At 40.7% G+C, this 27,849-nt stretch overlaps 3 protein-coding genes and 1 long non-coding RNA gene across 21 annotated transcripts; 2 read left to right on the top strand and 2 right to left on the bottom strand.

Moving 5' to 3' along the window:
- The first annotated feature begins 1,162 nt into the window (after positions 1-1,162).
- LOC124211144 (lactosylceramide 4-alpha-galactosyltransferase) lies at positions 1,163-7,536 on the top strand. Of its 12 annotated transcripts, none has more exons than XM_046609928.2 (5): positions 1,163-3,659; positions 3,747-3,954; positions 4,509-4,896; positions 5,441-5,651; positions 5,746-7,536. In XM_046609928.2, exons 2-5 carry the CDS (start codon positions 3,771-3,773, stop codon positions 6,013-6,015), a joined length of 1,053 nt encoding a protein of 350 aa, XP_046465884.1. In that variant the 5' UTR covers positions 1,163-3,659; positions 3,747-3,770; the 3' UTR covers positions 6,016-7,536. The 12 variants fall into 12 exon arrangements, with proteins under 12 accessions (XP_046465884.1, XP_046465885.1, XP_068989883.1 ...); XM_046609929.2 differs by having other exon boundaries at positions 3,761-3,954; XM_069133782.1 differs by having other exon boundaries at positions 1,163-2,655; positions 3,462-3,954.
- LOC124211146 (uncharacterized) lies at positions 4,808-9,996 on the bottom strand. Of its 3 annotated transcripts, XR_011176479.1 has the most exons (5): positions 9,861-9,996; positions 8,250-9,769; positions 5,718-7,699; positions 5,427-5,635; positions 4,808-4,931 (listed from the first exon to the last, which is right to left on the bottom strand). It is a non-coding gene; the product is annotated as an uncharacterized lncRNA (long non-coding RNA). The 3 variants fall into 3 exon arrangements; XR_011176478.1 differs by having other exon boundaries at positions 4,818-5,635; positions 9,580-9,769; XR_006881398.2 differs by having other exon boundaries at positions 4,818-5,635.
- Positions 9,997-10,010: 14 nt separating this feature from the next.
- On the top strand, positions 10,011-15,610 carry LOC124211143 (uncharacterized). Of its 3 annotated transcripts, none has more exons than XM_046609915.2 (8): positions 10,011-10,306; positions 10,600-10,827; positions 11,389-11,558; positions 12,007-12,119; positions 12,252-12,470; positions 12,532-13,656; positions 13,722-13,956; positions 14,031-15,610. In XM_046609915.2, the coding sequence occupies exons 2-8, from the start codon at positions 10,778-10,780 to the stop codon at positions 14,252-14,254; spliced, it is 2,136 nt and encodes a 711-aa protein (XP_046465871.1). In that variant the 5' UTR covers positions 10,011-10,306; positions 10,600-10,777; the 3' UTR covers positions 14,255-15,610. The 3 variants fall into 3 exon arrangements, with proteins under 3 accessions (XP_046465871.1, XP_046465872.1, XP_046465874.1); XM_046609916.2 differs by having other exon boundaries at positions 10,617-10,827; XM_046609918.2 differs by lacking the exon at positions 10,600-10,827.
- Positions 15,026-26,434, bottom strand: LOC124211142 (uncharacterized). 3 transcript variants are annotated; one of them, XM_046609912.2, is made up of 8 exons: positions 25,816-26,434; positions 25,658-25,692; positions 18,836-20,681; positions 18,586-18,767; positions 18,032-18,191; positions 17,684-17,947; positions 17,386-17,607; positions 15,026-17,108 (listed from the first exon to the last, which is right to left on the bottom strand). In XM_046609912.2, exons 3-8 carry the CDS (start codon positions 20,495-20,497, stop codon positions 16,656-16,658), a joined length of 2,943 nt encoding a protein of 980 aa, XP_046465868.1. In that variant the 5' UTR covers positions 20,498-20,681; positions 25,658-25,692; positions 25,816-26,434; the 3' UTR covers positions 15,026-16,655. The 3 variants fall into 3 exon arrangements, with proteins under 3 accessions (XP_046465868.1, XP_046465870.1, XP_046465869.1); XM_046609914.2 differs by having other exon boundaries at positions 18,598-18,767; positions 25,816-26,430; XM_046609913.2 differs by lacking the exon at positions 25,658-25,692.
- Positions 26,435-27,849: the final 1,415 nt, after the last annotated feature.

Raw genomic sequence — 27,849 nt, forward strand, 5'->3', positions numbered from 1 at the left:
TGTGCGGTGTGCAAGTCTTAGGTGCATATATATTGTTGATGGCAAGAATAGGTGATATACGGCAGTAATACCCTTACATGACGAGACTCTGACCCAGTCAACCCGGTCAGACTACCATCCGCATAAAAAAGGGTGCATATCGATTACGGGGCGGTCAATTAATGTCTGTACCACGAAGAACCCCGTTGACCCAAATCCGCGTAGTCGCCTTGGTGAAAATGATTTTTACGATTTTCTATGAATTTTCAGGGCAATTGGGATATTTCGTACAATTTTGTAGAAAAAATTGTTTTCGTGTAATTTAGTAAATATGGATAGTTTCCCACAAAAAAAAAAACACGTAGATTTTCATTAAAAAATAAATTATTTTTATACTGCAATATTTAACGAAAATTAAGAATTCTTTACGGAAAAAGAAATTACTGTAAGAATTCCTAGAAGAAGAAATTTTCACCATGGCAATCGGATGGCCACCACATACGATGCAGACATAAGAAAAGGACGCGTGGAAAACGCGGACTTGTTGCGAGCCCTGGGAATTCGGGTACATCGAAAAAAGCATACCATGGCATTGATTAAAAAAATTCCGTTGGTCAATTTGCCCGTGATTTACATTTGTCTTAATGAATTTTGGCAATCGGGTCGATTTAGTCTTACCGTAAAAGCAATACAGGGTGCCTCTACCCTGTATAACGCAATCAAACCGCTCTAATGGCAGAAAGGCCTGCATAACTTGGAAGCGAGAAGCGACCCCTCGGGTGTTGCGGATGCTGATCAATAAACGGGAGAAGAGGCGGATGCTGGAGGAGAGCGGAGGACAGCGGAAGAGACACGAGGACCAGAGGCACGGGCAAGAAATTTGGAAATTAAAATGGGTCGTTACCGAGGAGTTTACCGGTGGCTCATATAGCTGACGACGTCGGCGACGAGCGGGAATTTCGACCCTGAAAAATAGGGTAGTCTTAGAATCTACCGGAGAACTTGTACCGGAGGTACAGGCTTTGTTCTGAATTATTAAACGCGACGCATGCGCTCCATGAATGTTCGACCCCGTCGCCGTTGGAAGGAGTCGTCGAGAATCAGCTCGACAGAGAAACGCGACTTGTCAGCTCGTCGGGAGCGTCGATCGTATTGTCGTTTGATACATTTTGTTTGTTTGTTTTTTTTTTTTTTATTTTGTCGGTCGGGCAAAAAGTGGGCGTTTCAAACCCCTAAATGTGCAGCCGGGTCAATCGGATGTATTTCAACAAATCGTGATTTCTCTACATGATCGACCGAGCGCAGCACCGCTTTTCGTTTTAATCGCAGAACCTTTAAACGCCGCGACCAAATCGAAACCGGCTCGTTCTGCTTTCGTTATTCGGCTAATCAGGTTGGATATCGCCGTGCGGATAATAGGGCGAAGCTCGTATCGTCGTGTCTTTTTCGATCAAACGTAATCGTGGCTCTATCTGCGATAAAACCTGGACTGCAGCATGAATAATCTGGAGTGCGGTGTTCGTCTGTGAAATTACTGTTAATTATTCAAATCAAGAAACATTAATCCTTGAAAAACTGACTCGCCTGGATATTGTCCACCCTAGGACAAGTTTGAAAAAAGCTCCAAAGCTAGGGAGTGACGTTATCGGTTTACAAAGTTAGTTAGATGTTCTGTAAGTAGCCTCCAGTTAGGAGAAGTGGCGGTAGATGATGATTCTGTGCAGTATTTATCGGGAATCAATCCGATTTACGTATTATCCCATAATCTGAGCGCAAATATTCGCATGCATTATTTTTGGACTGTGCATGAGCTGTCAATAAGCAATATCCACGTGAGAACAAAAAATTAAAATAAATAAACAAACAAACAAATGAATCGACCTGTTTTCCGGGCGCGAAACTCACGCATATATAAACCCTGAAAATAATGTATGTGGTTATATTCACGGTCGAAAGTCAATTCCTCATACATTGTTATTGAATTTTTGCATATTTTGTTTTTACGGTTTCCTGAACACAAATAAACACAACGTTTCAGTAAAACATAAAAAAGATTTTTACGGAACTAGTGTTGTTATCACGTCGAGCGGTTATCGGTAACCGCATCCGAGCCAACAGTAACTTTATTACGGCCCATTCTGAATAGGCATCTGGTCGAATACGCGCACGAACGAATGATGATAAAAGGAAATGAGAGGAACTAGTACCGAGGAGTCCAATGTTTGAGTGTGTAATTGATTTATTGTAAAAGATAAGGAGAGTACAATGAGTATATGTGGAGGACGATAAGGGAAGAGAAGTTAGTTTAGATGTTGGCCGGATGCAAGATGACTTGAGAGTGAGAATATATGGGGGGAAAGGATGAAAGGGACTGGCTAGTCGAAGTTTAGGAATAGAGGGTGCTTTTTGCTGATGCGATATGATAAGGTGATGATAAGAAGAAGATTCGGGGTATAAGATAGCCGTAGAGTGTAGGAAATGAATCTGAGGTCTGGAGGACGTAACGCGGCAATCTGTTTTTCCGATGATCTAATACGACTTCTTTAAGACTCCGTTTGAAATTTGAAAATCGGTTCGTTATACAATAAAAAGATCAAATTTTTCGTTTGAAAAATGAGATTTGTTCTGATTTTATGTACCTTCTCGTCTATGGATTTTTCATTCACTAAACTTCAGGTAATTAGTTGAATATCATCCACACCATTCTCTAACTTATTGATCAATGACAATATTCGTGTACTATCAAGTCTCTTTGTCCGTGACGAGAACGATCTCAGGTATAAAAAAAAAAAAAAACTGCAGTGTTGATATTCATCCCATTCCGAGGCTGTATAGAAGTACGCATCGATGCCACACGCACCAATACTACAAACAATTGAATGCACGCCAGAGTGTGCCAAAAAAAAAAATACATGTTTTTCAAATAATCACAAAAATTTCGGTAGAGCATCTCAAATCGAATATCTCAGCCAAATATGAGCTCTTAATATTGATATTTAGAGGTGCCGATTTTGTTCTTTCCATTTTCCATTTAAATAATACGTAAGGAAAAGCGGAATATTTTTTACTCATAAGCTATCTAATTACAGATTCTTATAGGAAATTTCACACTCTATAAAAAAGCACCGAGATAGAATTTCCCTAACTCTAACCGATTAAGAGATATTCGAATTGACTCAATGTTTACAGGCGAATATCTCTTAATCGGTTGGAGTTGGGAAAATTCTATCTCAGTATTTTTTTACAGAGCGTAGAATTTGCTATAAGAATCTGTATTTAAATATTTACTAAGTCGAGCCGTTTACGTGGTAGAAAAAATTCAAAAATGTTCCGGTTTTATTTTTACGTTTTATTTAAATGGAAGATGCAAAAAAAATCAGTATTAAGAGCTCATATTTGGTTGAGATATACCATTTGAGATGCTTTAGCTGCAAAAAGTAAAAAATGCTTAGTGTTAACATATTTCATACACTATTTTTTAGTACCAGTACAATACGTTGTAGTAATATTATCAGGCAAAGTTGTTTATTATAAAATCTCAGCGATAATACCAGGGGTCACGAAAATATCAAGGATCGTGTCGATTCGACCGAGGAGATATGATGAAACATAAAATGAATTCGTTGGTTGGGACTTGACGAGAGAAGTGAAAAGGAATTGAAAAAAAGGAAAAATACAAGGTACCCGAATTCAGATGTGAACTGCATTCATAACATCGTTGGTAATATCATTGCGCGATGAAGACTGAAGGAAAGTTTCTTAACAAGGTTTTATCGATAAGATTTACGAAAATGAGGAAACGGCTCGTGCTCGGATTCGCCAGTGTGGTATTCCTCTTCATCCTAGTGATATCGAGCGACAGTGACATGATACAAAGGGTTACACCCTTCTTGGGATACGCTCAGGAACGCGACGTATCCTGCTACGAAGAGTCCTCGACGATCGACTCGATCGAGCAATTCGAATCCGAAGAAGGTGAGAAGAACTCGGGACACTGAGCATAAAGAATCGTTTAAATTTTTTAGCTAGCACACGAATTGAGTGAATTAAAAAAAAATAAAAATAACGAACGGTTAAGTCAATCTTCACTAACATTCCAACAGGTTGCACACATTTATGATCTGGTAAAAATTTGCGAATGACTCAAATCCCTTATTGCAATCAACGAAAATTCTTTCACTGCAATTGCAACAACAGACAAATGAGATGTATCCATAAACCGAAAAAAGAAACACTCATTTACTTAGAGATATGTGTTTGTTGAGAAAAAAAAAGAAATTTTTTATTTCATACATGCATGGAAACTTTTTTACATATATAATATTTAATTATTTTTTGTTCAATTAGTCCAACGAATTTTTTATACGTTTTAATTTTCTTTTATACAAATATATGATGGATTGACTCGTTTTGAAATGCAAAAAAAAAACACATCGGTAGCAGTGTTTTCAAAAAATCTAAGGTCTGCTCAGAGCGGTTTCAGGATAACCGACGATCGACATTCGAAAGTGATCTTAGATACGTTTCAGGTACGATTTCGGAAAGACGGATATTCTTCCACGAGACGTCTTGCTTCGGGGAGGAAGGCGCCATCCTAAACGCCCGTCAAGCTTGCGCCGTCGAATCGGCGGCGATGATGAACCCGAAGACGACGGTTTACCTGCTCTTCGTAAGTCCGGTAAAGTTCTCGAACGCCTCTAAAGAGATAGTCAGGCAGTTGACGAGCTACGAGAACGTCAGGATACGACACATTTCCATGGAGAGGTACACGAAGGGAACCCCGATCGAGGAATGGTACGCCACGGACGTTCTTAAGACAAGTCGATGGCCCAGGAGTCACATGTCGGACATACTGAGGTACCTCACCCTCTGGAAATACGGTGGGATTTACCTCGACCTCGACGTCGTCGTCACATCGTGAGTCTCGAAGATCACCGAGAGCTTCTCCGACTCTGTGTTATTTCTGACTTGAGTATCTGTATTCGCGTATTCGCTACAGTATTATTAGCGAGAGGTTATTCACTCCCGATTGGTGCCTGCACGTGATTTCTTTATGTCTTGCGATTTCGTTGTACAATACGAATTCGCGCGTCTTCAGCAGCAGATTTCGAGAAATTTCCCTGATTTTACATCGTGAGATGCAATTTCGGGAACGAATTACCCCTCGATCGTATTCAAGTTTTATTTGTAACAATGTACTTGGTGTAAATCAGGGCTCTGCGATTAGTCAATTAATGATACATTTCGATGTAAACTAACAGGATGAGATTTATTTATCAAGCATCCTTCCAAAGTATCATAAACCACGGGATGACTGCTTGGGGGGAACGAATTAATACTAAAAACAAAAATGTATCGAAACATACGATAAATCGACGAATCGCAGAGCGTTTTAACTGTACTTTTGCACCACGTCAAGACCTCCTTGTATCGACACTTATCCCGACCTCTCTTTTCCCAGGAGTCTGGAACACCTGACGAATTTCGCTGGTGCCGAAGACTGGGAAGATGTGGCTGCCGGTGTTTTGGGCTTCGAGAAATCGAGCTTGGGTCGAAGGATGGCTGACGCTTGTCTGCGGGACCTGAAGACCAACTTCCGGGGTGACGTGTGGGGCAATAACGGTCCTGGGGTGATAACGAGGATCCTCCAAAAGCTCTGCGCTACCAAATACGTGAGAGTTATTCGATCGATGAATTCCGAAGCAAGAGTTGTGGGCAAGTTGACGGGTTACACTTACGTTGTTTGTTTCTTACTTCTCTTCTCAGGCTCGAGATATGACGACGGTTCGGTGCCATGGTTTCACCGTCTATCCGCCATCGACCTTCTACCCGATCCATTACAAGAAATGGAAACGCTACTTCGACGAGACGGACAGAAACTCGACGTTCAAAATGCTCGAGGATTCCCTCGTCATTCACGTATGGAACAAGCTAAGCAAGGACGAAAAAATCAACGTCGGTAGTCAGGCTCCTTATGCCGTTATTGCTCAAAAACATTGTCCCAAAGTCTACAGTCACTGCGGGAAAGTATTTTGAAGGAAAACTGTAAGTGTTACTTTTATAAGCAATGCGAAAGAAATTGCACGTATGTACAACAACATGTTAGGTGTGTTGGAAATTTTTGAAGAAATTGCAGAAATCGATGTTAAGTAGCGGGATGCGAATGCCGAGTTTTGTGAATATGGCTGATTATTCGTACACGTATCAATGCAGTGGACAAGCATACATATCAATTCTTGAAGAAATAAATGTGCATTATTTTCATGCCAAAATTTTAAACCAGATATCAACTGTTACAAATAGAACACATATCGGTTCACCTTATCAATTATACCAAGTCTGTAATATACCTTGAATGAAATACTGGGTCAATCTGTGGATTGTCGTTTCAAGATTCATGGCGATTTCGAACATTGTCATTCACGGCTAAAAGTCGAATTTCTCCATTAAGGGGCCATTCAAGTATATTAGTCACCTTATAGCAGTAGACGTTTCAGGTAAGCGTTAGCTATCACAGGAAATTCGAAGTGAAGTGCGTGCTCAAAGCTAATACACCGTCTGCTTGAAAATAATGACAAATTTTCTTTAAAAAGAGGTGTTAATAGTGCATGATTTGCTCAATAATAATATCTTAGTAAATGTAATGTTTGTTGCTTGTATTTAAGAAGAAAGACAATATATAGTGTATTTAATACTCAATGAATAATGAATTCACGTTTTACTGAACATTTTAATGTCTATTAATAATTAATAATAATTAATATTTAATAAGGTAGGAATAAATCGACCGGAATATGACTATAAATAGTAGTCCACAAAACAAGCCACGTTACCAATCGTTGTCACTTATAGGTGTGGGATGAAAAAATACCCAAAACATTTGTTAGTCAATACTTGATTGGCTCCATTAATCGGTAAGGTTACGTTCAAAGTGAGCAAGCTCTACATCTGCAGAGGGGATGGTGAATTCATCTTTACATTGAAAATATTTGTCAATTTGACGTAGATATTCGATATCAAGATTGATTTATTATATTGCATGCATCCTGGTGATTGATGTGGCGCAATTCGAGTTGTAAATCCAAAATAAGCGTTAAATTGAGAAACGTCTTTATAATCTTAAATCTTTATATACCTGTGCTCTATAAGTCTGAAACACGTTGAGTTATTTTTACTGGCAATGGAGTTACAGATAAAATAAAGTGACAATACATTATCAGCAATACGTGATACACGAATATTGTCAGATTTTAGAATTTTCCATCTAACAACTGTGATGCTAAATCATAAAAAGAGCGAACGGTGAAGATATGCTTATTAATAACGTTAATTCAAGGGAATCGAATATTCATGAATCATAAGTAATTGGTTCGAACACCCCGAATTGAATACATATGTATACTTTATATACATAATTAATATAACACTTGTCATTATTTAGTTTATAGTCAGTTAATTTCAACCCTTCAACCTTGCGGTAAGCACTAAATCTCTAGTATACATACACAAGTTTTCTAATGCTGGATCATTTTTATCAAATAAACTGTTTCAAATTCACCCAATTACGTACACGCATGTTTGCCCATGTAATTATAAACACAACAATGCTCAGGTAAGTGTAAATAAATTGTTTCTCAAAATTAAACTTCACGAAAACCCACGACTTACGCGTTACTTGTCTTCATCGCTGCAGAATACCGCTGGTAATAATTCTGTGGTTCTGAAACCGAAATCAATGACGATTAAGGATGTTGATGAGGAAAATTGGAATGTAGTCGATCGACTCAATTTTTTACACAATATTGATCAATATTAATTACGTTGTTGTGGAAAACCTCAGACAGATAGATTCCGAGTACTTGATAATTGAAGTTGAACTTTTTATACAAGAGCGTTTACGGCGGAACGTGACGGACTATGCTGCGAATGCCGCTTACCGTCAAAATCACAGACAAAAAAAAATGTACAGGCATCTCAATGAAAAACTATCCAAATGGTAAATAGTACTCTAAAAGAAGATGTTCGTAAAGTATGTAAATCTTTGCCTGTACGTACAATCCTAGAGCAAATGCTCGTAAAATACTATCTCGGAATTGTATCATTTTGTTCACTTGAAAAAAGTGATTGGATGACAAACGATGCATATCACATAAGTAATTTGTCGAAAACCTTGACTTTGAATATGTTTTTTCTTTCTTGTTTTCTTTTTCTATTAGTTGAGAACAGAGTTGAGAACCGTCGTTCAGGTCCGTGTATAAGCATAGACTTACCCCTCTCGCCGCCTTCCCCTGAGAAGCGCTCGCCATCCTCCTCAATTTCGATCAATAAAAACCAAAATACCTACAAACTATAAGGGTCTATAAACGTATGAAAATTAATTTTAAGTACAAGACCTGCGAACGTGACTAAAGTGGCTCGTTGGCAGAGAGCAGAGAGTTTGTTCGAAGATAGTTACTGTAAATAAATTACAAAAGCGTTTCTATTGCTCTGGTAATCACGTCATGAGTGAACTTTGCCGCTACTTCTATGTATATTGATAATCCCGAATCCCTATTACATGCAATACTAGTATATATAACGCAGAGGGAAAGAAAGACAATAAAAACGGGGAACTCGTGTGGCAACGACACTGAACAGCTCTTCGCAGTTTCGGATTAAGGTCGTGTAGCAGTCCTACCCTTACCGACCGAGCAAACTCACCCGTTTCTTCGGATATTTAATTAACGAATGAAATGAAAGGGTTAGAATTTCGACTATGCATCACTCTTACATAGAGGAATTCAGGAAGGCTACTCATGTCCCAAACTCGTCAAAAAATGTGTGGTTTTCAGACACGTGTTACTATTTTCACATTTTCCGTAGTTCAGTGGTGAAAAAGTGCAAAGCTGAGATACTTTGCGCAATTACGTAAGGAATGAGGAGTAAAATGAGCCATCTTGACACTGTTTTCAAACAGTATTGTTGCCGCTAGACGAAAACTAGGAATTACAATAATTTCGTACATAAAAGATGGTCTATTCTTTACGATTTTCGGGATATGAGTAACCTGAATTCCGATACGAAAGAGCGATGAACCGTCGAAATTTGAACCCTTTCCTTTCATTTGTTAATTTAATATAGGAAGAAAACGGGCAAGTCTGCTCAGTCGGTAATGGCAGGATTGCCACATGGCCTTAAAATAAGAAATAGCTGACCCTTGATACGCGTATCCCCCGATATCAGCTTTTTCCTCGTCTCCTACGCGCTGGATTTATAATATCGTGTGAGGATTGCCCGATTCAAGACAGCTCGATATCTCTCATTCGACAGCCACGTGACGATGCAGTGAAAAAGAAAAATAAAGAATACCGTACGTTCAAATGACGTTTGCGTATGGTAACTACGAAATAAAGCAAAGAGAAAAACATCTGCATCATCGTTCGAAATTTTGAAATCGCCGCTTCAAAGCCGTTGGACTTGCAGCAAGAAGTAACGTCCTAGCGACTTTTTCATTTCAGGATTTCCATTTTTGTTACGCTTGTTTCAACCGTTGAACTGCGATGCTCGCGATAGGAAATCGCTGCGTGTACTGAAGAAAATGGAAAACATCGTGGCACTGACCTTTATGCCTGCAATCCGTGCAGACTCACCCAGTACAACGGACGGTTAAGCTGCATGTATTTCTACAATGTCACTCCTCGTTCCTACGTAGTTGGTACACGCAATGCTGGATTTAAACAGCTGATGATGCATACCGCGGTTGAAGAAACATGCACGCATGTCAATTGCTTCAAAGTCCGTTGCGTCGAATCTGGAACAATGACAAGCCTGCAGTTGGTTTTCCGTAATTAAATCGTATCACAGGCGCAAGTTTGAGAAGCTTCTTACATATGTACACGTACCTTGTACCTCACTGTCAGCACCGTGAACAGCTGGCGATACTTGGATCCTTGCACTTTACTACTGGAGAATACTTCAACGGTGTTTAAACGATGCAATAATCCTGATAATCTTTGGAAACGTTCAAGTTTTGGAAAGAGATCAACTCGGTTCAGTGATGCACGGTTTGTTCGAAAAGTGAATAATTCTGAAGACAAGTCACTTCGGTAATGGTAGTAGCCTCCTTTCGACAAACTCGCGAGCATGCCGAAGGATGAGTGGCACACGCTGCACAACTAATAATCTCCATAAGACACCGTTACCAATTTTACCGTAATAATGATCACCCGTAATCACCGTAGGCAGTTGTAATTTGGTCGGTGTTCACGACCAGCGCGGCAGCGAGAACCAAACCCATGTAGTGGTTGGAATATCGAACCTCGTATCGTTTGATAAGTTCGTGACCAAGGTACGTTTAATAATTTTCAAATACCAAGAACCTCGTACCGCCACGGTCTAAATCCATATAAGCGTGTTGTTGAATTACGTGCCCGACCTTTATTGTGTATGACAAATATTCATGTTTGGCTGACCCGTCAACTCTCGTTATCTCTACCACATTGTGCTCGTATTTACAAGGAGAATCTAAACATGCAATTATATATACGGTAGAGGGCTGACAGTGACCGGAGACGTTTATCGTGACATTTCATTTCTTCTTTTTCTTCTTCTTCTTTTTATCCTCACTTTCTCTCCTCACAGTCTTATCTGAATTCCAGCGATGAGTGGACAAAACGAAATTGTACCGACAGGGAAAAGCCCGTGTGTACTCAAAGTCATACTGGTCGTGTTTTACCTCGTGCTATTCGTCCGCACTCTCTCAAAGCTTGTCAATTATGCCTGAAGCGGTTTCTCATTGGCCGATAAAAGTCTCGCATGTATGAAAGAAGAAGTAAAAATACAAATCAAATTCGGGGGCATGGCGGTGATGTAAGTATGCGCACACTTATCTCTTACTTAACACACTATACTCGAGCATCGCTTGGCATGACTTACTATCGTATCAATTAACGTCGTACGTATTATATTCTTTTCGTTCTTCGTCTCTTTTCCAAAAAATTGCAAGTTTCTTCCAAAGCTCCTCCAACGCTCCTCGGGGTTAACAACGTGTGAATTACAGCCTACATGCACATGCGTTACAATTACAGAGACCATAAGTATCGTTTATAATTATAGACATTTGCCATTAATGACCGTTCAGCTACCCGGACGGACATTTTTTGTCTTACGGACCGTTTATCGTGGCAGAAGTATAATATAATGTTATCGCTCGTTATCCAAATATATGTCTGTACTTGTATTTATACACATTCCAGATAGGCGGGTAAGTGAGGGCAAGATCGAGGGTCACCATCGAATGCATGTCGCTTCAGTCTGTGCCAGTCGCTTGCCTGAATTGCAATGCCATTAGATAATTATTTATTGACTCGTTCCAACTTTGAGTGTGATCGTTGATGGTTGTTGTTTGTTTGTTTCTTTTTTTCTCTTAAGCTACCGGAAGTTCGGAAGAAAAAGAGGGTTATCGACTGTTCTGCACTTCGTCATGGCCACGGCCTCGTTCAATCTTCTAGATTTCCTGGGTTTCCGGTTCTTCTTTTACACCGCGGTTGGATTTTTCATATCAGTTGCCGTCGCAATACCGATCCTAATTTACTATCCTTGTAAGTGAACAAATTAATCTACATTTTATCTGACCTCCTCAACTCGTATCTATATAAGAAACGAGAAATGATTTTAGAAAACCACTGAAAAAGATTCAATTTACCTTCCGTGAATTTTAAAACCTGATCAAAGGTTTTATCTAGGACATTTCCGACACTGTATATTAAACTGACAACAGAACTTTGTACCACTTTCATCAACTTGTAACATAATAATCGATAATCCAGGTCAAATGGTCGAATCCAAGAAAAGATACCGCTAAATTATAATTTCAAAACGCTTATCTTCATTCTATTACTGTATGCAGAATTATTAATTGCTCGTTATAAACTTATGTAAACAGTGTATAAATACTCTGAATATTAGTTAATTAAACCAATTAATTCTCAAATCTCATACTGCCTCAAATTTCAAACTTTGTGACCATTTCATTCCTATACCGTACAGTTTCAAAATGGTCGAGGAAGAGCTGGCTACGGTTTGTCAAGTGGAGATATCCGAACTGGACAATCGTCGAGGAAGTATCCGTCAGAGGAATTCTGGACCAGGGAAGAAATCAGGTAACGAAACCTGGATGAACTCCGGTTCATCTCACTTTTGAACAAAGTACATACCGTGAATTATTGATATTCCAGCACATGATTTAACCTGATTAATAATTAATCGAATGAATAATCGAACTGCCTGCTTAGGGTATTTACACGCTGCTGTTGCAAGGAAAGTCCATCACAGACGGAGTTAGAAGCCACCTTCTGCAGCTCACGTCAACGAGACCCATGCTGCGATCGGTTCTGCGAAAAATGTGGGGATTTTACGGTTGGAGACAAGTCGACGAGTTCAGGGTCGAGAATCACTTGATAAATGCTTCGTGTTCGTTCAAAGGCAGACCGATCACAGAGTCGAATTTACAGGTGAGCGACGAGCGAAGTTTTTAATTGCGAAATCCGAGATTTAATGAATTTGTTTGAACAGGAGTTTGTCAACGACGTGACGTCGAAGTTTCTCTCGCCAAATTTCTCACCCTGGCAAGTATTCGTCGCGACCTGTTTCCTGAACGGCGAAGAAACGAAGGTCTGCATCGTTAGAGTTCACCATCTGATACTGAGACGCGAGCACCTGACCTTGGCCGATTTCTTGCCGCTGAAATACTCTTCGGAAAATTGGGAGTACCAGGAGAGCGATTCTCCCCTCACAAATCTCTACTCCGAGCCATCAGCCTTGCCCCGTTTGCACCAAATGCTCACTGAGAGTTTCAGCAACTACTGGAACGAGTTTCTCTGTAACAACGACCCGGCCGAGAATCCGGCGATACTGAAGAAGTCGATTGGCGGCTTCCAATGCGTGAAAATCGGGGTGATAGTGTGGGTATCGACGGTCAAGGAGGTCACCAGGTGCTACAAGAAGGTCGACGGCTTCCGTTTCATCGAGGTCTTCGCCATCCTGCGACGAGAAGCCTCGAAGAGAAACTTCCGGACCTCGGTTATCTTCTGGGCTTTCATGAACGTCGTTAATCCCGTAGAAATCTTCTACTCAAGCATCCACTGGATGTGGTACATATGCGTGACGTTCATCCTGAAGACGCCCATCCTCCTCATCCGAGAACTGAACGCTCTGCGTTCGTCGCAAAAGCACTTTCACCCCGACACCCTGACATCGGTGTTGGCCTGCTACCTGCCGCTGGTGTTCCAGACGATCGCTGAGCTCACATCGATAGCCGCGATCGTTGTAACAGCCCCGAAGCTCATTCTGGAAGAGCTCTTCTTCAAGTCCTCGGAGACGAATCACTTGCAGACGATATCACTATGCGGTAGAAAAATCGTTGCGTGGTCCGAGGAGGTGGAGATCGAAACGATCAGCAAAATATCAAGCGTGACCGGAGCATCCGAGGCGGAGATTCTCCTCGCTGCAACCGCTGCGTCCTTCAAGGAGTACTTCAAACAGTCGGGACTACAAACACCGGCGGAAATACTGGTCACAGCAAAGTTCGTCAGTCAGAGAGCTCTCTTCCTCAGGAATCAGGAGACCAGAGGTGTCCTGTGCCTCGGACTTCCCACCAAGACACCTCTCCTCGATGACAATCCGCTCGAGACGTTGCAGGTAAGGATCGCTATCGATTTTACGAAATGACGAGAAGTACAGCTGAATTCTCGATTATCGAACAGGTGATTCAGGAGAACGTCCACAAGGCCAGGTCCAAACAAAAAGCCACCTACGCCATTTCAGCCGCCGAATCGTCGACCGGTTTGGTCTCATGTTACGTACCTTCGATCCTCCTCAAACTAGCTCTGCTTTACCTCACGAGGAGGTACTCCCTCTCCCTGACCCACGTGGACGGCGATCTTCCCGTCGAAGGCGTCGACGCCGCCATGTACTGGCGACCTCCTCAAGGATACTGCAGTAAGCGATCACCGGAGTTACATTTGGGATTCGTTTCCATTGCTGATCTATTGACGTTATCACGCCATTCGCAGGTATGTCGGTTACGCTGCACAGACACGGTGGGGGAGTTCGACTGGGAGTTATTGGCGACGCGATGATCGGGCCGCACCATTTCCTCATCACAAAGGCCTTCCGGAGGAGCGTCCAAGAGTTGGCAGTCACCGTTGGAGTTCCCAGGACACCGAGCAGGAGTCGAAGTCCAAGTCCAGCCAGTCCGCTGGGTTCAGCGAGTCCTACCACATCTCCGGGGTATTAGGTCAAAGAATGGTCAGTTAGGAATTAGGATGGGGATAACCGATCTTGAGTGACGGGTCAAAAACGGGTTCAAACGATCCCTGCACCGTCGATATTAATTCTTGCTTCCGCATGTGGAATCTTCCATTTTCGAATTTACAATTGGTACTGAGCTACAAGGCTGTGAGTTGTAACGTGAAGCGAAGCACCACTTTTTTCTTACACACCAGAAATTGGGATAATTTAAAATCTGTCTTCAGGAGGTTGTTATTGTTGTATAAGTATATAAATTGGATACTGGCACGGTAGTACCTACGTTAAGTTTACGAATAGAAATAAAAATTGAGAAAACAATCGTTTTTTATACGTGACTATAATCGCGTAAGTTTTACACCGTATAGTACAATAATGGGAATTATACAATTTTTTAATGAGTATACCTATAAGAAAAATTATCAACGCTGCAGGTGCCGCTGGTCGATAAACATTATGAATGGGATCAGCGAAAAATCCTAAAACTGTAATTGTGTAATGCAGTTTTTTACAATATTCAAGATTCATGGTTGTAATTTATATATACCAATTCTATCGTCATAATAGTTAGTATATGTGTGATATTTTATTCACAGATGCAATATTGTTATACACGTTATTGCACAGATTATTTGACTCATTTCACATGGTAAATATATGATGAATTTCAACTTTTATTTGGTCATCATTATTTTTGATTATTTTTTATTTTATTTCTTTTTTAATTAGTTAATAACACGTCACTTTTTTTGGTGACAACATGCCGACAAATTGCTATATTTATGCATAAAATTTATGGCAAAATTGTTTCGGCAATACATTTAATACATTATATAGGTATAACTACACAGTTTATGTCAATCTGTTTGGAATGAAATACACAACCTGTTTTAGAAGCAACGCTGGGCGAAACTCTGATTATGGATAATCCATTACGTACAGGAAACTTATAACCTCACAACCTAAGCCTTGTGTATATTCTCGAGCTGAATATGGACATTATTTGGCAATGATACCTTATCGACAGCATTGAGTACATACGAGGTAAATTAAGGAATTGAACGAGTTTTGAAATAAAACATTATGCTTGGATATTAAATGAACAATCTGTTCGCCGTTGATTGATTAATTAATGAACAGATTGAATTTTGTTATAGTGATTTTAGTTTTTATTATATTTTATACTGTTTTTTTTTCTTCCTTTCGAAGGCATAACGTTTGTAAGGTTTCAAAAACTTTATTTATAATTCTAGTCTGTTTAAAAAGACGAAAATGGAACATGTATCAACGACACTTTAATATAATGTACGTATAGAAGCTAAATAAATGAAGATTCGAAAAACTATTCATCTCCAGACCCCTTAAACGAGCTTTTAGAAATAATTTGCTATTTAAAAAATTATCTGTTCCGGAATGGAAGATTCTTTTCACGGTATAAGATTGAAATATGTATAGATCGAAATTTGTGTATATGAAATACAATATAATTATACGTGTACAATGTATAGGTAATATTTAAATACATATATATACATATATATATATATATATATATGATTCAATAGATCGAAGGCAGATGCATTATTCACTCCCTTTCGTATCCTCTTCTATTTTAATTATTACTGTATTTCGGTATCGCTATAAGCGTATAATTGGATCAGTTCTCGTTTGCACCGTTTCGAAGAGGAAAAAATCACTTTCTTTAATTGATTGCCAGATAAAGGCATGTACAAAAAAAGTTACACCGTTCAACGTTAACATGTACTTAAATTAATTAACACTCACTCAAATGTTATATGTATATATCTCTATGTATCCGCGCAGACGTGAAATTTTTTTTCAATGAAACACAAGATAAGAAATTGTAAGAAATGTATAATGATAATTGATCGATGCTTATTGTATAATCGGAAATTACCGATCAGAGGTTAAGACACATGAGTATAGGCCGATTGAGTTGTAAAATAGTAAAACGAAATATTTACAACCAATCAAGAATTTGATATAATAAAATCTATCAATAGTAATATATACTAATATGCCCCGTTCTAAACCACTCCTATTTTATTTACATATCGATTGACCTTTTGCAGCAGGCCTGAAATAATTCATTTATTCTTTAACCAATAATATAAATGAGCTAATGTTGATTTTTTATTCGATTTTTTGGTGCATGCTTACTATCAAGTCTTACCGTCAAGACACCGTATGAGATCACGACTGAAATTCACCCCCTCTGAAGAACGATACAGGATTGAATAAATAGGAATGGAAAATCTGATCACGATTTTTCAGTTCAAATCATCCCCTGTAAGTGCGAGTGTTGTAAAATTGGCGATGGGTTCGAGATTTTGCTACCGTCAGACTTCATGGAAATACAGAAGTGACCTTTAGGCTTCGGGGTCTCTTTCCCTATCCATTTCTACCGGACCCTTGCCCCAGATTCGTCTATTTTTCGTGCAGGGTATGACGCCCATGAGAACCCCTGAAACTATGATCCATGAACCAGCCAAGAGAAATGACAAGTGCCAAGATTCAGTGATATCGAAAATGAGACCAGCCAACGGCGGTCCTAATAGGTTCCCGATCCCCTGACACAACAGACTGAGACCATAAGCGGTGGTGAATCTCTCAAGAGGTATCAGCTCGACCAGTATAACCGGCGTGAAGCTGAAATTACTCGCGAAGAAGAGACCGAACGCCGCGCATATGACAACGAGTAGCCAGTAGTACGCGGTGCATATCGACATCAGTATCGTCATTATACCGCAGGCGATTAGGCACCAGGTGTATGTTTTACTGACGTTCATCCAAGGCTGATCACCGGCCCATCCAAGACCAATCTGCAAACATAAGACGAGGGTTGAGGAAGAACCAAACGGAATCCAAGTACACTCGGTCGACTCGTTTTTCACAATTCCATGTGGCATCTGGTTCTTGTTTTGACCTTGTCCTGATCTCGAGGTTTTTAAGGACACACGTGGGTATAGGTTTCGCACAGAACAATTCCAAGTAACAAATTTCTCATCCGTTAACATTATGTCGCCGGCATTAATCACTCAAATGATAAACGACATCTCGACAATTGAGTTATACCTGCCGGGTGACGAGTGCACTCACCATTCCGATAGTATTCGTGATACCGATTATGCTGAGCAATTTCGCGGCATCGTCTTCGGTGTAACCGTTTCTCGTGAGGTGATCGGCAAGGTAGAAATAAGGCACAATGAACCATGTGAAAAGGAGGATAGTCGACAAGGAGAGCATGAGAAAGTGCAATTCCAAGAACATCGAGAAGTCCATCATTCCCTTGAGGAGCTCAAGCAGCTCACCGTACCATTTCTGAAACGGTAAAAATTGGTTTCCCGATAGAGGACGGATATTTCTTGGTGAACATCCGTTTCGCATGTCTACGAACCTCTTCGTTCTCTTTGGCAAGCGTCGTCATACTGTTTCTGTAAATGTCGGGACAGCTGCTGGCCCGCAATCTGTACTTGTGCAAATTCAACACCGCCCCTCTGTACATTACCGAATTCCTGTGCACCCGAATGTCTTTGAAGTAATGAGTATTGGTGTTGAACTGCCGACGCAGCCACGGAATCGAGTCCGTTCTCACGACCGTACCACCAAATCCTGGCAGGTGGTGCCTCGAGTGCGTTTTCGCTTTCTCAGCCTCAGCCATCTGGAGAAAAATTGGAATCGGAATGAGGGAGTGAAAAGGTGAGGGATTGCACTTGGCAGTACCAAACTCGACTCTTTTTCTCACCGCATGTGCAAGTTCCTTGGCAAGTAACGGGTTCGTCTCTTCCAAATCTTTCCTGGACATTCGTCGAGTTGCCAATAACTTTGTTGACGCATGCGTGGATCCGGAACGAGAGTCCTTGGTCGGTGCAACGGGCTTCGCTCTTTCCGTAGCTTGCTTGATCCTTTTCAGAGGAATGAGAAGTATGCTGCTTACTTGATACTCAAAATGGAAGTTCATCTAGAGTATCGATTTACTGACGTGCAATTTACTAAACAAGGCTAAATAACTACTTAATGTGCTTGTTCTTACTAGCGATGCAGTTTTTGCAGAAACAGGTAAACCATGATATAGGGTAATTTAGCTCAGCCATAGTGACGGTTAGTACGTTAGTTATGCGTGCTGAATTAAAAATCGCAGAAGACTCGAAACGCATTTAGGGGGCCCAAAAAAAGTGTGCATAACCAAATAAAAATCCAAAGAAAACGTAAGAAGCGTTCAGTCGTTACCTGGAATGTCGAGATTAGTAAAACAGTGTTAGCGAAAATAAAAAATTGTGCAGGATGCAGATATCAGACCAGGTATGTAACCTCATGGACATCGTGACGCCAGTCTTATTGGTGTTGGAAACTTCGCCGTTGGAATCGATCAGCTTCTTATCAGAAAAACTTCGGCACAATAAGAGACTTGGATAGTTCTCCAGTATAACGTTGTAGAGTCTTGAATTCCCCGAAAGTGATTCGAGGACTTCGAGCGGTACCTAAAAACGTGATCAGACATGATTGGTATGATATCCCGACGACGATGAGACGGGGAAAAGAAGCCCACCTTCTCACTCTGACGCACGAAGGTCGGCAGGTTGACGACGCTTCTGAAATTTCCACCCCGAGCATTCGGCTGGGCCTGAGTTGTGGTGCTGAGGCTCTGGAGAAGATATTCGGGCGCCTGACCGCTCTTGAGGAGCTTCCTGAGCTCGTCGACGCCGGGAAAATCATCCACGGGGCTGCCGGATGAGCCGCCGAGTTCAGACCAACCCGTTGACTTCTTGGGAGATCCCATGGTCCCCTGTTTCCGCTGTTCCTCGATCCACCACTCTGGATCCCGCATGACGGCGCCGCATACAATGAGGTTAAAGAAGGTTCCCGAGAGCAGAAGAGTGGTCCCACGCCATCCGTACTCTCGAATTAGGAAGGTGGTCAAGGGAGCGTAGACGAAGGTCCCGATACCGGTACCGCAGGCCCCTAAACCTACCGCTAAAGTGCGCTTCTTGTCGAACCAATAGGCGATGCTCACGACCGCTGTTACGTAACACAAACCCAGACCGACGCCCGCCAGCACCCCGAATGTCAAGTACATTACCTCGATGGACTGAGAAAATGAGCTCAGAACAAATCCTATCCCAGCAATGAAGCCACCCAGGATGGTCATCCGCCTGCACCCGTATCTGTCCACCAGGGCGGACATTATCGGCCCGGTAAGAAGCGGCACTGCCATGAAGAGCGAGCCGATCCAGGCTGTCTTTGCTTTCGACGCCTCAAACTCGTGGAGAAACTCGATGTAGAGAAGGCCAAAGCTGAAGGAGATACCATCGGCGGCCATGGATATCAGTAGCGACGCAACCACGACGACCCAGCCCCAGCCCCCGTCTGGGATCTTCGACTTGGTCTGCACCGCGTCCCCATCTTCGTCGTATATTTCCAAAATACTCTCCGAGTCGTCTATGGAGTCGAAGTCCCCCGGATCGTAGTCAAGGTACCCAGGGTTCCCGGTCACCGTCGTTTCCGGCTCCGAGTACTTCCTGTGCACCAGGATTCCCTGCGTTTTCTCAACCCCCTTCGTCTTCTCGCCGTCCTCGGGGCTCTGAGGGCCCGTTGGACTCGGTCCCACTGTCAGGTTCGGCGAAGCAGTGAAGCTCTGCGTCGGCGTCGGTGGCACCCGATCCTCGGTGCTATCGGTTCCGGGACTCAGGAGGGTTGGCTTGTTCTCCGAGTCCTGGTCGAGCCCCAAGGATTCAGCGCTCGGGTCGATGGTCAAGGCAGGCGTCGAGGGAAAGAGCAGGTCCTCGGTCCGACCGCTATCCTGAAGGATGCCCGAGCTCCTGGACGTCGAGCTCTGATTCTCGCCGTCCAATCCCCCCGCTGACACCATTTTTTCTAGGCCTCTTACCGGGGAGCTCGGAAATACGGTCGGGCTGTCGTTCTGCCAGCCGACGATTGGGGCAAAGCCCTTTTCTCCCGAGTACTCGGCGTTGTTGTTCCATATTTTCTCCTCCGTCGACTTCGACAGATAAGAGTCCTTAACCATGTTCGCGTGCCTTGAAGCATAGCCGTGACCCCCACCGCCGCCATCTTTCTTCGTGTACAGTCCCTCTTTCCTCGCACCACCGGGCAAACCAGCATTGTTGTTGCCCTTGTACAGTCCGTTTTGGGTCGTCTCGACTAAAGGTGGATTCGCCGATTCCGATATGAAGTTTTGATTCTTGTCAGCCATGGTTTTAGATGATTGTGGCTCCGTTTCAGTGGGACCAACGCCGCGGCCAGCCTTTCAGGCCGTGTATCTTTATTGCCAGTACACGCAGGACTTCGTCACCTACCATAAGGCCCTGCGATTGGGCCTTGTCGCAGTTCGAGACACCTGGCTGCTTCAGCATACACACTTCTTGACGCGCCGTGCCCTAGAAAAACCAATCTGATCAGGAAGACGTGTTATTCCACGATACGACCGACCCAGACTTTTCGATTTCGAGATTGAGTTCTTTGTGTTATCTAGCATGACATGCAATAAGAAGCCACGATTTCTGTCAAAATGTAACCTCCATCTTCCATCTTCAAGCAAGAAATATCTTTTTCTTCAGCATTTCAAACGTCACAGTTTCTAGCCTGTAGCTTGCAATCTACATCATATGGTTAAAAGTCATATAACAATAAAGTTGTCGCCTTTGAACAGCTATTTCCATGAACGTAAAAAACTCAGTTCAACTGTCGAAATTGAACTTTTTTCCAATAAAAAATTATGAAACTTCATTTTCTCCCACGTAGCACACCTTTCACTTTTGCAAAAAATCAGGGAAACTTCTGCCGTAGCTGGCGACAGAAATTTTAAGACCTCACAAAAAGTGGTTAATCTAAACGTACCGAAAATTCAGACATTTATAACTTTATGCTAAAGCAAATAATGTGAACGTAATTACATGACATCGTAATAAATACCTGAGAGGTGACGATTAAGCTAAACATAATCGATGCATCGAATATTCGAGTCCAGAAAAATAATCAAACACGACTCGATTGAATCGGTAAAAATTAATCAATTAATCTCTTTTGAACCGTGCATTTGAAACCAAAATTTCGTAAATACGAAAGGTAATCCTAATAGCGGATATTTGTTTTGATAATAGACATTTTCTTTCAGATTATTTTTCAATTTCTGGTGAAAATATTCATACATCTTTCACTTATTATATCAAATGTGTAGGTACTCAGTAAGCAAGATAATGATAATAATTGATACTTTCATCACATAAAATGATATTGTATTGCATCGTTCATGGGAGGAAAAAACAAAAACCGATTGTGTGTAAAAACAATCGAATCGGTCGATGAATCGAGTTTGATATAATAAATCGATTATTTTTGGTCATTTTTACTCAGAAAGTCTTTAGGAAATATAATTTCTTTGCCTACAATAAAAAAAAAAAAAGGAATAATACAAAAATATTCCCCATTAATTGTAAGTTGTTGAATTCAGTAGTTTTTTTGCCAATCGTCATTACTAAGCTGCTTATTTTTAGAAGTAAAAAATTTCCTTCCCAACCGACTGCAAAATGTGTGGATTATAAGCGTTTAATATTCATTTTACAAAATTTTGTCGATATTCGCAATCATAACTGCAAGTAGCTCCGTCGTTTCCTTAAGCGACAACTTTATTTTTATATCAGTTTTGAAGGAGATATCTAAAAAAAAGTCATCAAAATCTTGGGTTCTTCGAGTAACGCTACATCGTGAAAAATCAAACTCGAAATCGAATGAGTTGAGGGTTAAACGTTGGGTAAAATAGCGTGGAATTCCTTACACGTGTAATTATATACGATATTTATGAAGAATAAAGTGCGCATATTTAAATACAAATAAAACGATTCAAATTGCAAGCTTAAGATTAAAAAAACTCTTTACTCACCATCGAGGCAATGTCAAATGAAACTTGGCAGAATGGGGCGTGCAAGAGTTCAGGAAAGTGCGTACGGTACAGACAGTGCGTGAGCGAAACCATAGGAGAAATAAGTAATAAGAGTAAAAGTATAAAACCCAAATTAATAAACATATGCTGCTGAAAAAAAAAAATTCGCTGAAAAAGGAATAATGTAAAATATAACCTGGTTTACAAGATTAAATCAGTGTGTTGAGTAAAAATTGCGTTGTAGCTGAAAAATGAGAAGAAGCTGTGGAGAAGAAAAAATTGCAAAAGAAAAATATATATACATTTATACGTATATAAAGGACATGAAAAAAAATTGAGTCGAGTAAATATGAGCAAGATACGTAATAAAAAAATAGGTGAACGAGTGCGTGACCCTGAAGTCGAAATCCTTAGGTGTATCGTGGATGGAATAAAAAGTTGAAAATGTTGTGCAAATATGTGCAGTTTGATGAAAATGAAAAAAAAATTTACGAGAATGGCTTAAACCGTATTAAGATTGCCCTTTTCTCCATTATCGTTTTACGTAAATTTGTTCAATTTAAAACCACCCAATGCGTCATTCATTTGATACTTCGTGCGTGGGCTGAATTTAGTTGGCGTGATTCGTACGGGCGATAAGACAAACGGCCGTTTGTCGTCATTAACGAAGATAATTGCCGAAATTTATTCCAAGGTGTGATAATCAGGATTGTACAAACTTGGGAACGATTTACGAGTTGGCATCAAACGCGCGGTTGTAATTATCTGGTGAAAACAAGTAGCGAGTAATTGTGGGAAATAGATTTCTCTCTCTCTGTTTCTGACGCACCTATCACTCCGCCTCTGTTTGTCTATTACGAGAAAATTTGATCGTGAGAAGAAGTAGAGAGAAAAAATTAACGAATAGCGACAGGTGCAGCACGTGCATCCGACTGACCTTTGCAACCACAACGTCGTTATTGATTTGCTACGTCTCTTCATGCGGTGTCGACGCCTATGAAAAACTCCTCCGAAGAAGGCACATTAAGATATAAGATGATTAGCCGCGTTGCATTACGATAATTCGACTACCTACATCGCTGGGAAATATTTCATTACTTATAGTTGGTAAAAAAAATTACAGCAGAACGGGTGTCGTTACGGTAACGGTTTAAATATTGTTGGAATTGGAAGAAATTTTGGTACAAGTGATATGTTATTTGGTGATTTTAATTGTTATCATTTTTTAACCAGAGACATATCGTCTTGCTTATAGAACAAATATGAAAACAGTCAAGGACTGTGCATTAACTACAATACGCAATTTCTATCGTTGAAAGCTTTTAGGCCAATAAAAGCCCGTGACTGATTGTAAGCTCTAATCACCTTAGACGCAATGATCATTTGCAAAGTGCTGCCCGTTCAGGGTCACTAATGGAATTTCACCTTCGTCCACACCCTTCAGGGAAAAAAGAATAATGGGGTGTAAAAACGATTCTATTTATCAAGGGAGAGCCGAAGTGAAGGGAGGAGATTGGGAGTAACCGGCAATCGTGTCCGGCAGCCGATTTCCGGGGAGTCAATTAGTTCAAACGTCCTTTTCGAACCTTGTGGTTGGAAAAATTGACTAGGATAAATTCCGATTGCGTTTAAGGTTTGCGGGCAGTGAGTCTTGGTATACGTGCAGTCCGCTTCGTTACGCAAGTATGACATCAGTAAGGTTGAGAGGGTGGTAAAAGTGGGTGGAGAACATCGTCATGGCAACCGACTGGTCGATTTCCACGTCTCCAGTTCGATAGAAAAAAATGGAAATAAAAACATCACGGCTAGTGAAATTTTCGATTTTCTTTGCGAGCTTTCGTACGAGAATCCTCGGAAGCTGTGACGCAGGATCGTTAAATTCCTGCGGTAAAAATCGAGGATCAGAGGATTTTATTCACCATTTCGGAAATTCGTTTGACAACTAGTTGAGCCTAGATTAAGTACTTTTGAAAATGTGGAAACTTTGATGCGAGATTTTCATTCCCCCTCTGTTAGTCCTGTGTATAGAAACACTAGCCGGGAATTGATTTTGCTATAATTAGCCCTGTTCCATTCTGAACCTCCCTTCTGCACGCCTGACCTGACCTTTCGCTTTACTTCCTGCTATTTTACAACAACTCGGGATATTTTTATCAGGGTCACGAAATGAAAGGCTGTGATATGAGTGCAAAATCGATGCGTTGTCTCGCCTTAGATGCCTTAACGTCGAAGGTGATGTTTCAAAATGCCGTGAGGAATAGGTCAGCGCCAGGGTGTAAGCCACGCTGTTAAAAAATTCTGTACGGAACTTCCTACACTGTATTGGAAGTTTTATTCAGATACGTATGGGTTAATTCACCATATATTTACTGTTTATTCAATTTACTGCACGACTAATTTACGAAATTCAAAAGGCTTTTTCGTGTTTTTCCTATAAATTTTAGTAAAATTAAAAACTTTCATTGCAAATTTGAGACAAACACATAGTAATTCACGTCGCTCAATCGAATTTGTAAGTTTGATAAATCTTCTGTACAGTAAATATGTAGTAAATTCACAACCATTTTTAACAATGCAAATAACAAATCACTGTTCAACGGTATCGTCAATTCCACGTCTCGCTATGAAATTCGACACCGCGAGTTGGAGTGAATCCACAATTAATTCTGTCAAATTTTTATTTCAGAAAATCATTCTGATCTATCCCTGATCAGCGTTCGAGTATCTTTTGATCGAAATCAAATTTGGAGTAAAACGGTGGTGATAATGCAGAGACTTTCCATCGGTACCACAGATGACCTTTTTCCCTATCGTCAATTGCAATTTCTCACTGAAATGTATAAGGCAGAAAAATAATTCATACCTGTAGTAAAACGAAAATTATTCTACAATTAGTGTAAACGAGGATGCGATAATTACGGCACGAAGAGTCGTTAACGAGCCTTGAGACTTGGTTTACATATGATCTGTCAAAAGTGGAAACCAGTAGTCTGCGAGCCCTTATCTTACATAGATACGGGCTATGGCGTCGCGTATCGTCCATAAATCTAGAAGAATTATAAAATCACTCTACGGTACGATGCCAACTCAAAATCACTCCTCCGTCTCGAACAATCAACTGTCTATCTCTCCTTTTACGACGTCGATAAAAAATTCTTCTTGCAAATGTCAATTTTGCACATAATATTGTAGAATGCTCTACAAGGCTGACGATACGGATGGTCAGCCGTCAAACTATTTTACGTCTTTCATTAGGAAAATCAGCGAATTGAGCACATCATTCAAACTAATTAGAACGTTGAAGTATTCAAAAATTGCAAGCTTACAACCTTTCGGAACAATGATTGAATTTGAAAATATCGATCTAGCACAATTATTGAAAATAAAAAAAAATAAAAAAATACAACATGGCTTGAAAATAAATGAAACTGTACAAATGTCATGCAAAATAATAATTTCAAACGTAATAATCACCTCATAATTTCCGCTAAACGGGTCTTTATAGGATTCTGTAAAGCGAAAAACAAAAATGAAAATGATCAAAAAAATATGCAGGCATTACCACTTAGTGCTCAATTTATTCACCAATTTTATTATCGATCTCTTAATCATATCAACATTCTGTGACTTACCACAAACAGCCTGGATTGGATCCCTTTCGTATTTCTATCCGCCAGCGATTCAACTGACAGTATAATCAACTCTCAGGACATTCACAAAACTTCTTTTATTTTACCGTGCAGTAGATGTTTATTTTTTCTCGAACTACTCAAAATTGTTCAACTTTTCAAATTTATCTAAGCTTACGTACGTATGTTATTGTTTCTATTATTATTATTGTTGGTTTTGTTGTTGTTGTTATTATTATTAACGTTACTTTGTTGTTAATTTTATCACAGTGATTCTCAACAACTGCTCACAGAGTTGAGGGAAAGGCAACCGTATCAATTGGCCAACGAGTTTTCCGTTGATGTAAAGCTACTATACTAATATCGTATAATTTATTATTCGATTGCTGTACGCAGCGTGTAAAAATTTTCAATTTTTCTCCAAGCAGAGCTCAGATTTGCAATCGATTACCCTACGCGAATTTGTGGGTACGTTATTTTTTCATCTGCCAATGTTTTGACCGTTAGAAGACCACGTTTTTGCAAGTCCGGGGGTTCGACGTGCGAGACCAGTAGAAGTACACTGAGTCTGAAAGAGACGAGCAACCACCTGACTGTAGGCGCACACCGCCCATTTATAGCCTTGCGCAGATCTCGAATCTATGTTATTTATTGTCACGGAGGTTTACAGCTTCAGATAAGAGGCTTGATTCGAATCCTCATTTAAATAACGAGACCAATGTCCTCCGATGCTTCGGGGGAAGGTGAGGGTAATTTTTTTTCATCAAGGTTCAATTCACCTAACAATGTAAACACCGAATCTAACCAGCAGAAGGTTCTTCAATCTCACACGAAACCACGTTCCAGTTTTGCCGGCAAGAAAATCGCGTGCCGGTTTCATCGATGAAAACATACGAATATACGCCTCTTCCATATTACTTCCGAGCGATAGGATCTCTCCTCAAGACCTTGACGTCCCCCCTGAAACTCGAAGGAAAAAATATATTGTGCAACAATGAGGCAAACTAGGTCTTTTCGGACCGAGCGTGAGTTTGCAATATCAGTCGTAGGTCGGCCGAAGACGAATATTGAAAATACGCGAGGCGAAAAGACCGTTGCCTTCTTGTTGCACACGATTCTTAATACAGCAAGAGTATGTTACGCGTTTTTCACAAAGTACGAAATTGAGGTTAGAGTCGCGTAATGTCAGATTTGGTAGCGACAGCGCATGCGCGCAGTACAGAAAAAAATCTCTTTAAACTCCTAGGACTTAAAAGTGGTCTTTTCTTTACTCCGCGCATGCGCTGTCGCAGACTCGCTCGATCGTCATAGAAAAGGGTGCTTCGTGTACGGAAAACACGCATGGAAAAACGCGTAAAACGTGCTTTCTTTGTACAAAGTCGGTCGTGAAATCGATCCGCGTACCCGCGTGGTTTTTTTTCTTGTCATATAAAAACTCTCGCGGAAATATAGAATAATAGACAAACTTGAAATTTGGAGAAAATTTCGTGGCGAAACAGGTTGCAAATTCCTCGGACAAATCAATAAATCTTCACTGGTCGTACAACTACTTGCGGAGCATGTTACAGATACGTGTGAGTTCACAAACGGTTGTCGGTGATTATTCATGATGCACTGCCGGACGTTGCAATTGGCGGAGTAAAAGGTGGTCGATAAGTATACTTTCGAAGAAAAGAACAACGAATCACTGGGCAAATTGGCTGGAGAAGCTCGAGCGTCCCTGAAATTTTGTGTCTGCATTAATGTGTGGTTCCGTAGATTTGCAGTACAGTTTCGATTCGGCAACAACGAAATTTAAAAAAAAAGAAAAATTCGGAATGAAGTTTGAATCCATTAGTGCAATCTTTAGTAAGTTAATCAGTTCACGAAATTAAAATACGCGAGCAAACTTATTTGCATACTTTTTAGCAACTTACTGTTAAACATGCTCTCGTTTTTCTCCGTTGTTTACCGTCTGTCAGATAACGTTTGAACACCGTCGACTTCTTCAACTATAATGTATAATCAACTCGAGTTTAACCATTTTGCAAAACAAGT

The sequence above is a fragment of the Neodiprion pinetum genome, chromosome 2, assembly GCF_021155775.2.
Source record: "Neodiprion pinetum isolate iyNeoPine1 chromosome 2, iyNeoPine1.2, whole genome shotgun sequence".
Taxonomy (NCBI): Eukaryota; Metazoa; Arthropoda; class Insecta; order Hymenoptera; family Diprionidae; genus Neodiprion; species Neodiprion pinetum.

Bases quoted from the DNA above. Each gene is read 5' to 3' on its own strand.
- LOC124211144 (XM_046609919.2), top strand. From the start codon at position 3,717: ATGAAGACTGAAGGAAAGTTTCTTAACAAGGTTTTATCGATAAGATTT. The intron at 4,897-5,440 runs GTGAGTCTCGAA...CTCTTTTCCCAG, and splicing joins CTCGACGTCGTCGTCACATC to GAGTCTGGAACACCTGACGA. The intron at 5,652-5,745 runs GTGAGAGTTATT...TTCTCTTCTCAG, and splicing joins AGCTCTGCGCTACCAAATAC to GCTCGAGATATGACGACGGT.
- LOC124211143 (XM_046609915.2), top strand. From the start codon at position 10,778: ATGAAAGAAGAAGTAAAAATACAAATCAAATTCGGGGGCATGGCGGTG. The intron at 10,828-11,388 runs GTAAGTATGCGC...TTTTCTCTTAAG, and splicing joins TTCGGGGGCATGGCGGTGAT to CTACCGGAAGTTCGGAAGAA. The intron at 12,120-12,251 runs GTAACGAAACCT...CTGCCTGCTTAG, and splicing joins TGGACCAGGGAAGAAATCAG to GGTATTTACACGCTGCTGTT.
- LOC124211142 (XM_046609913.2), bottom strand. From the start codon at position 20,497: ATGGCTGACAAGAATCAAAACTTCATATCGGAATCGGCGAATCCACCT. The intron at 18,768-18,835 runs GTGGGCTTCTTT...TCACGTTTTTAG, and splicing joins TCGTGCGTCAGAGTGAGAAG to GTACCGCTCGAAGTCCTCGA. The intron at 17,109-17,385 runs GTGAGTGCACTC...TTATGTTTGCAG, and splicing joins TCACGAATACTATCGGAATG to ATTGGTCTTGGATGGGCCGG.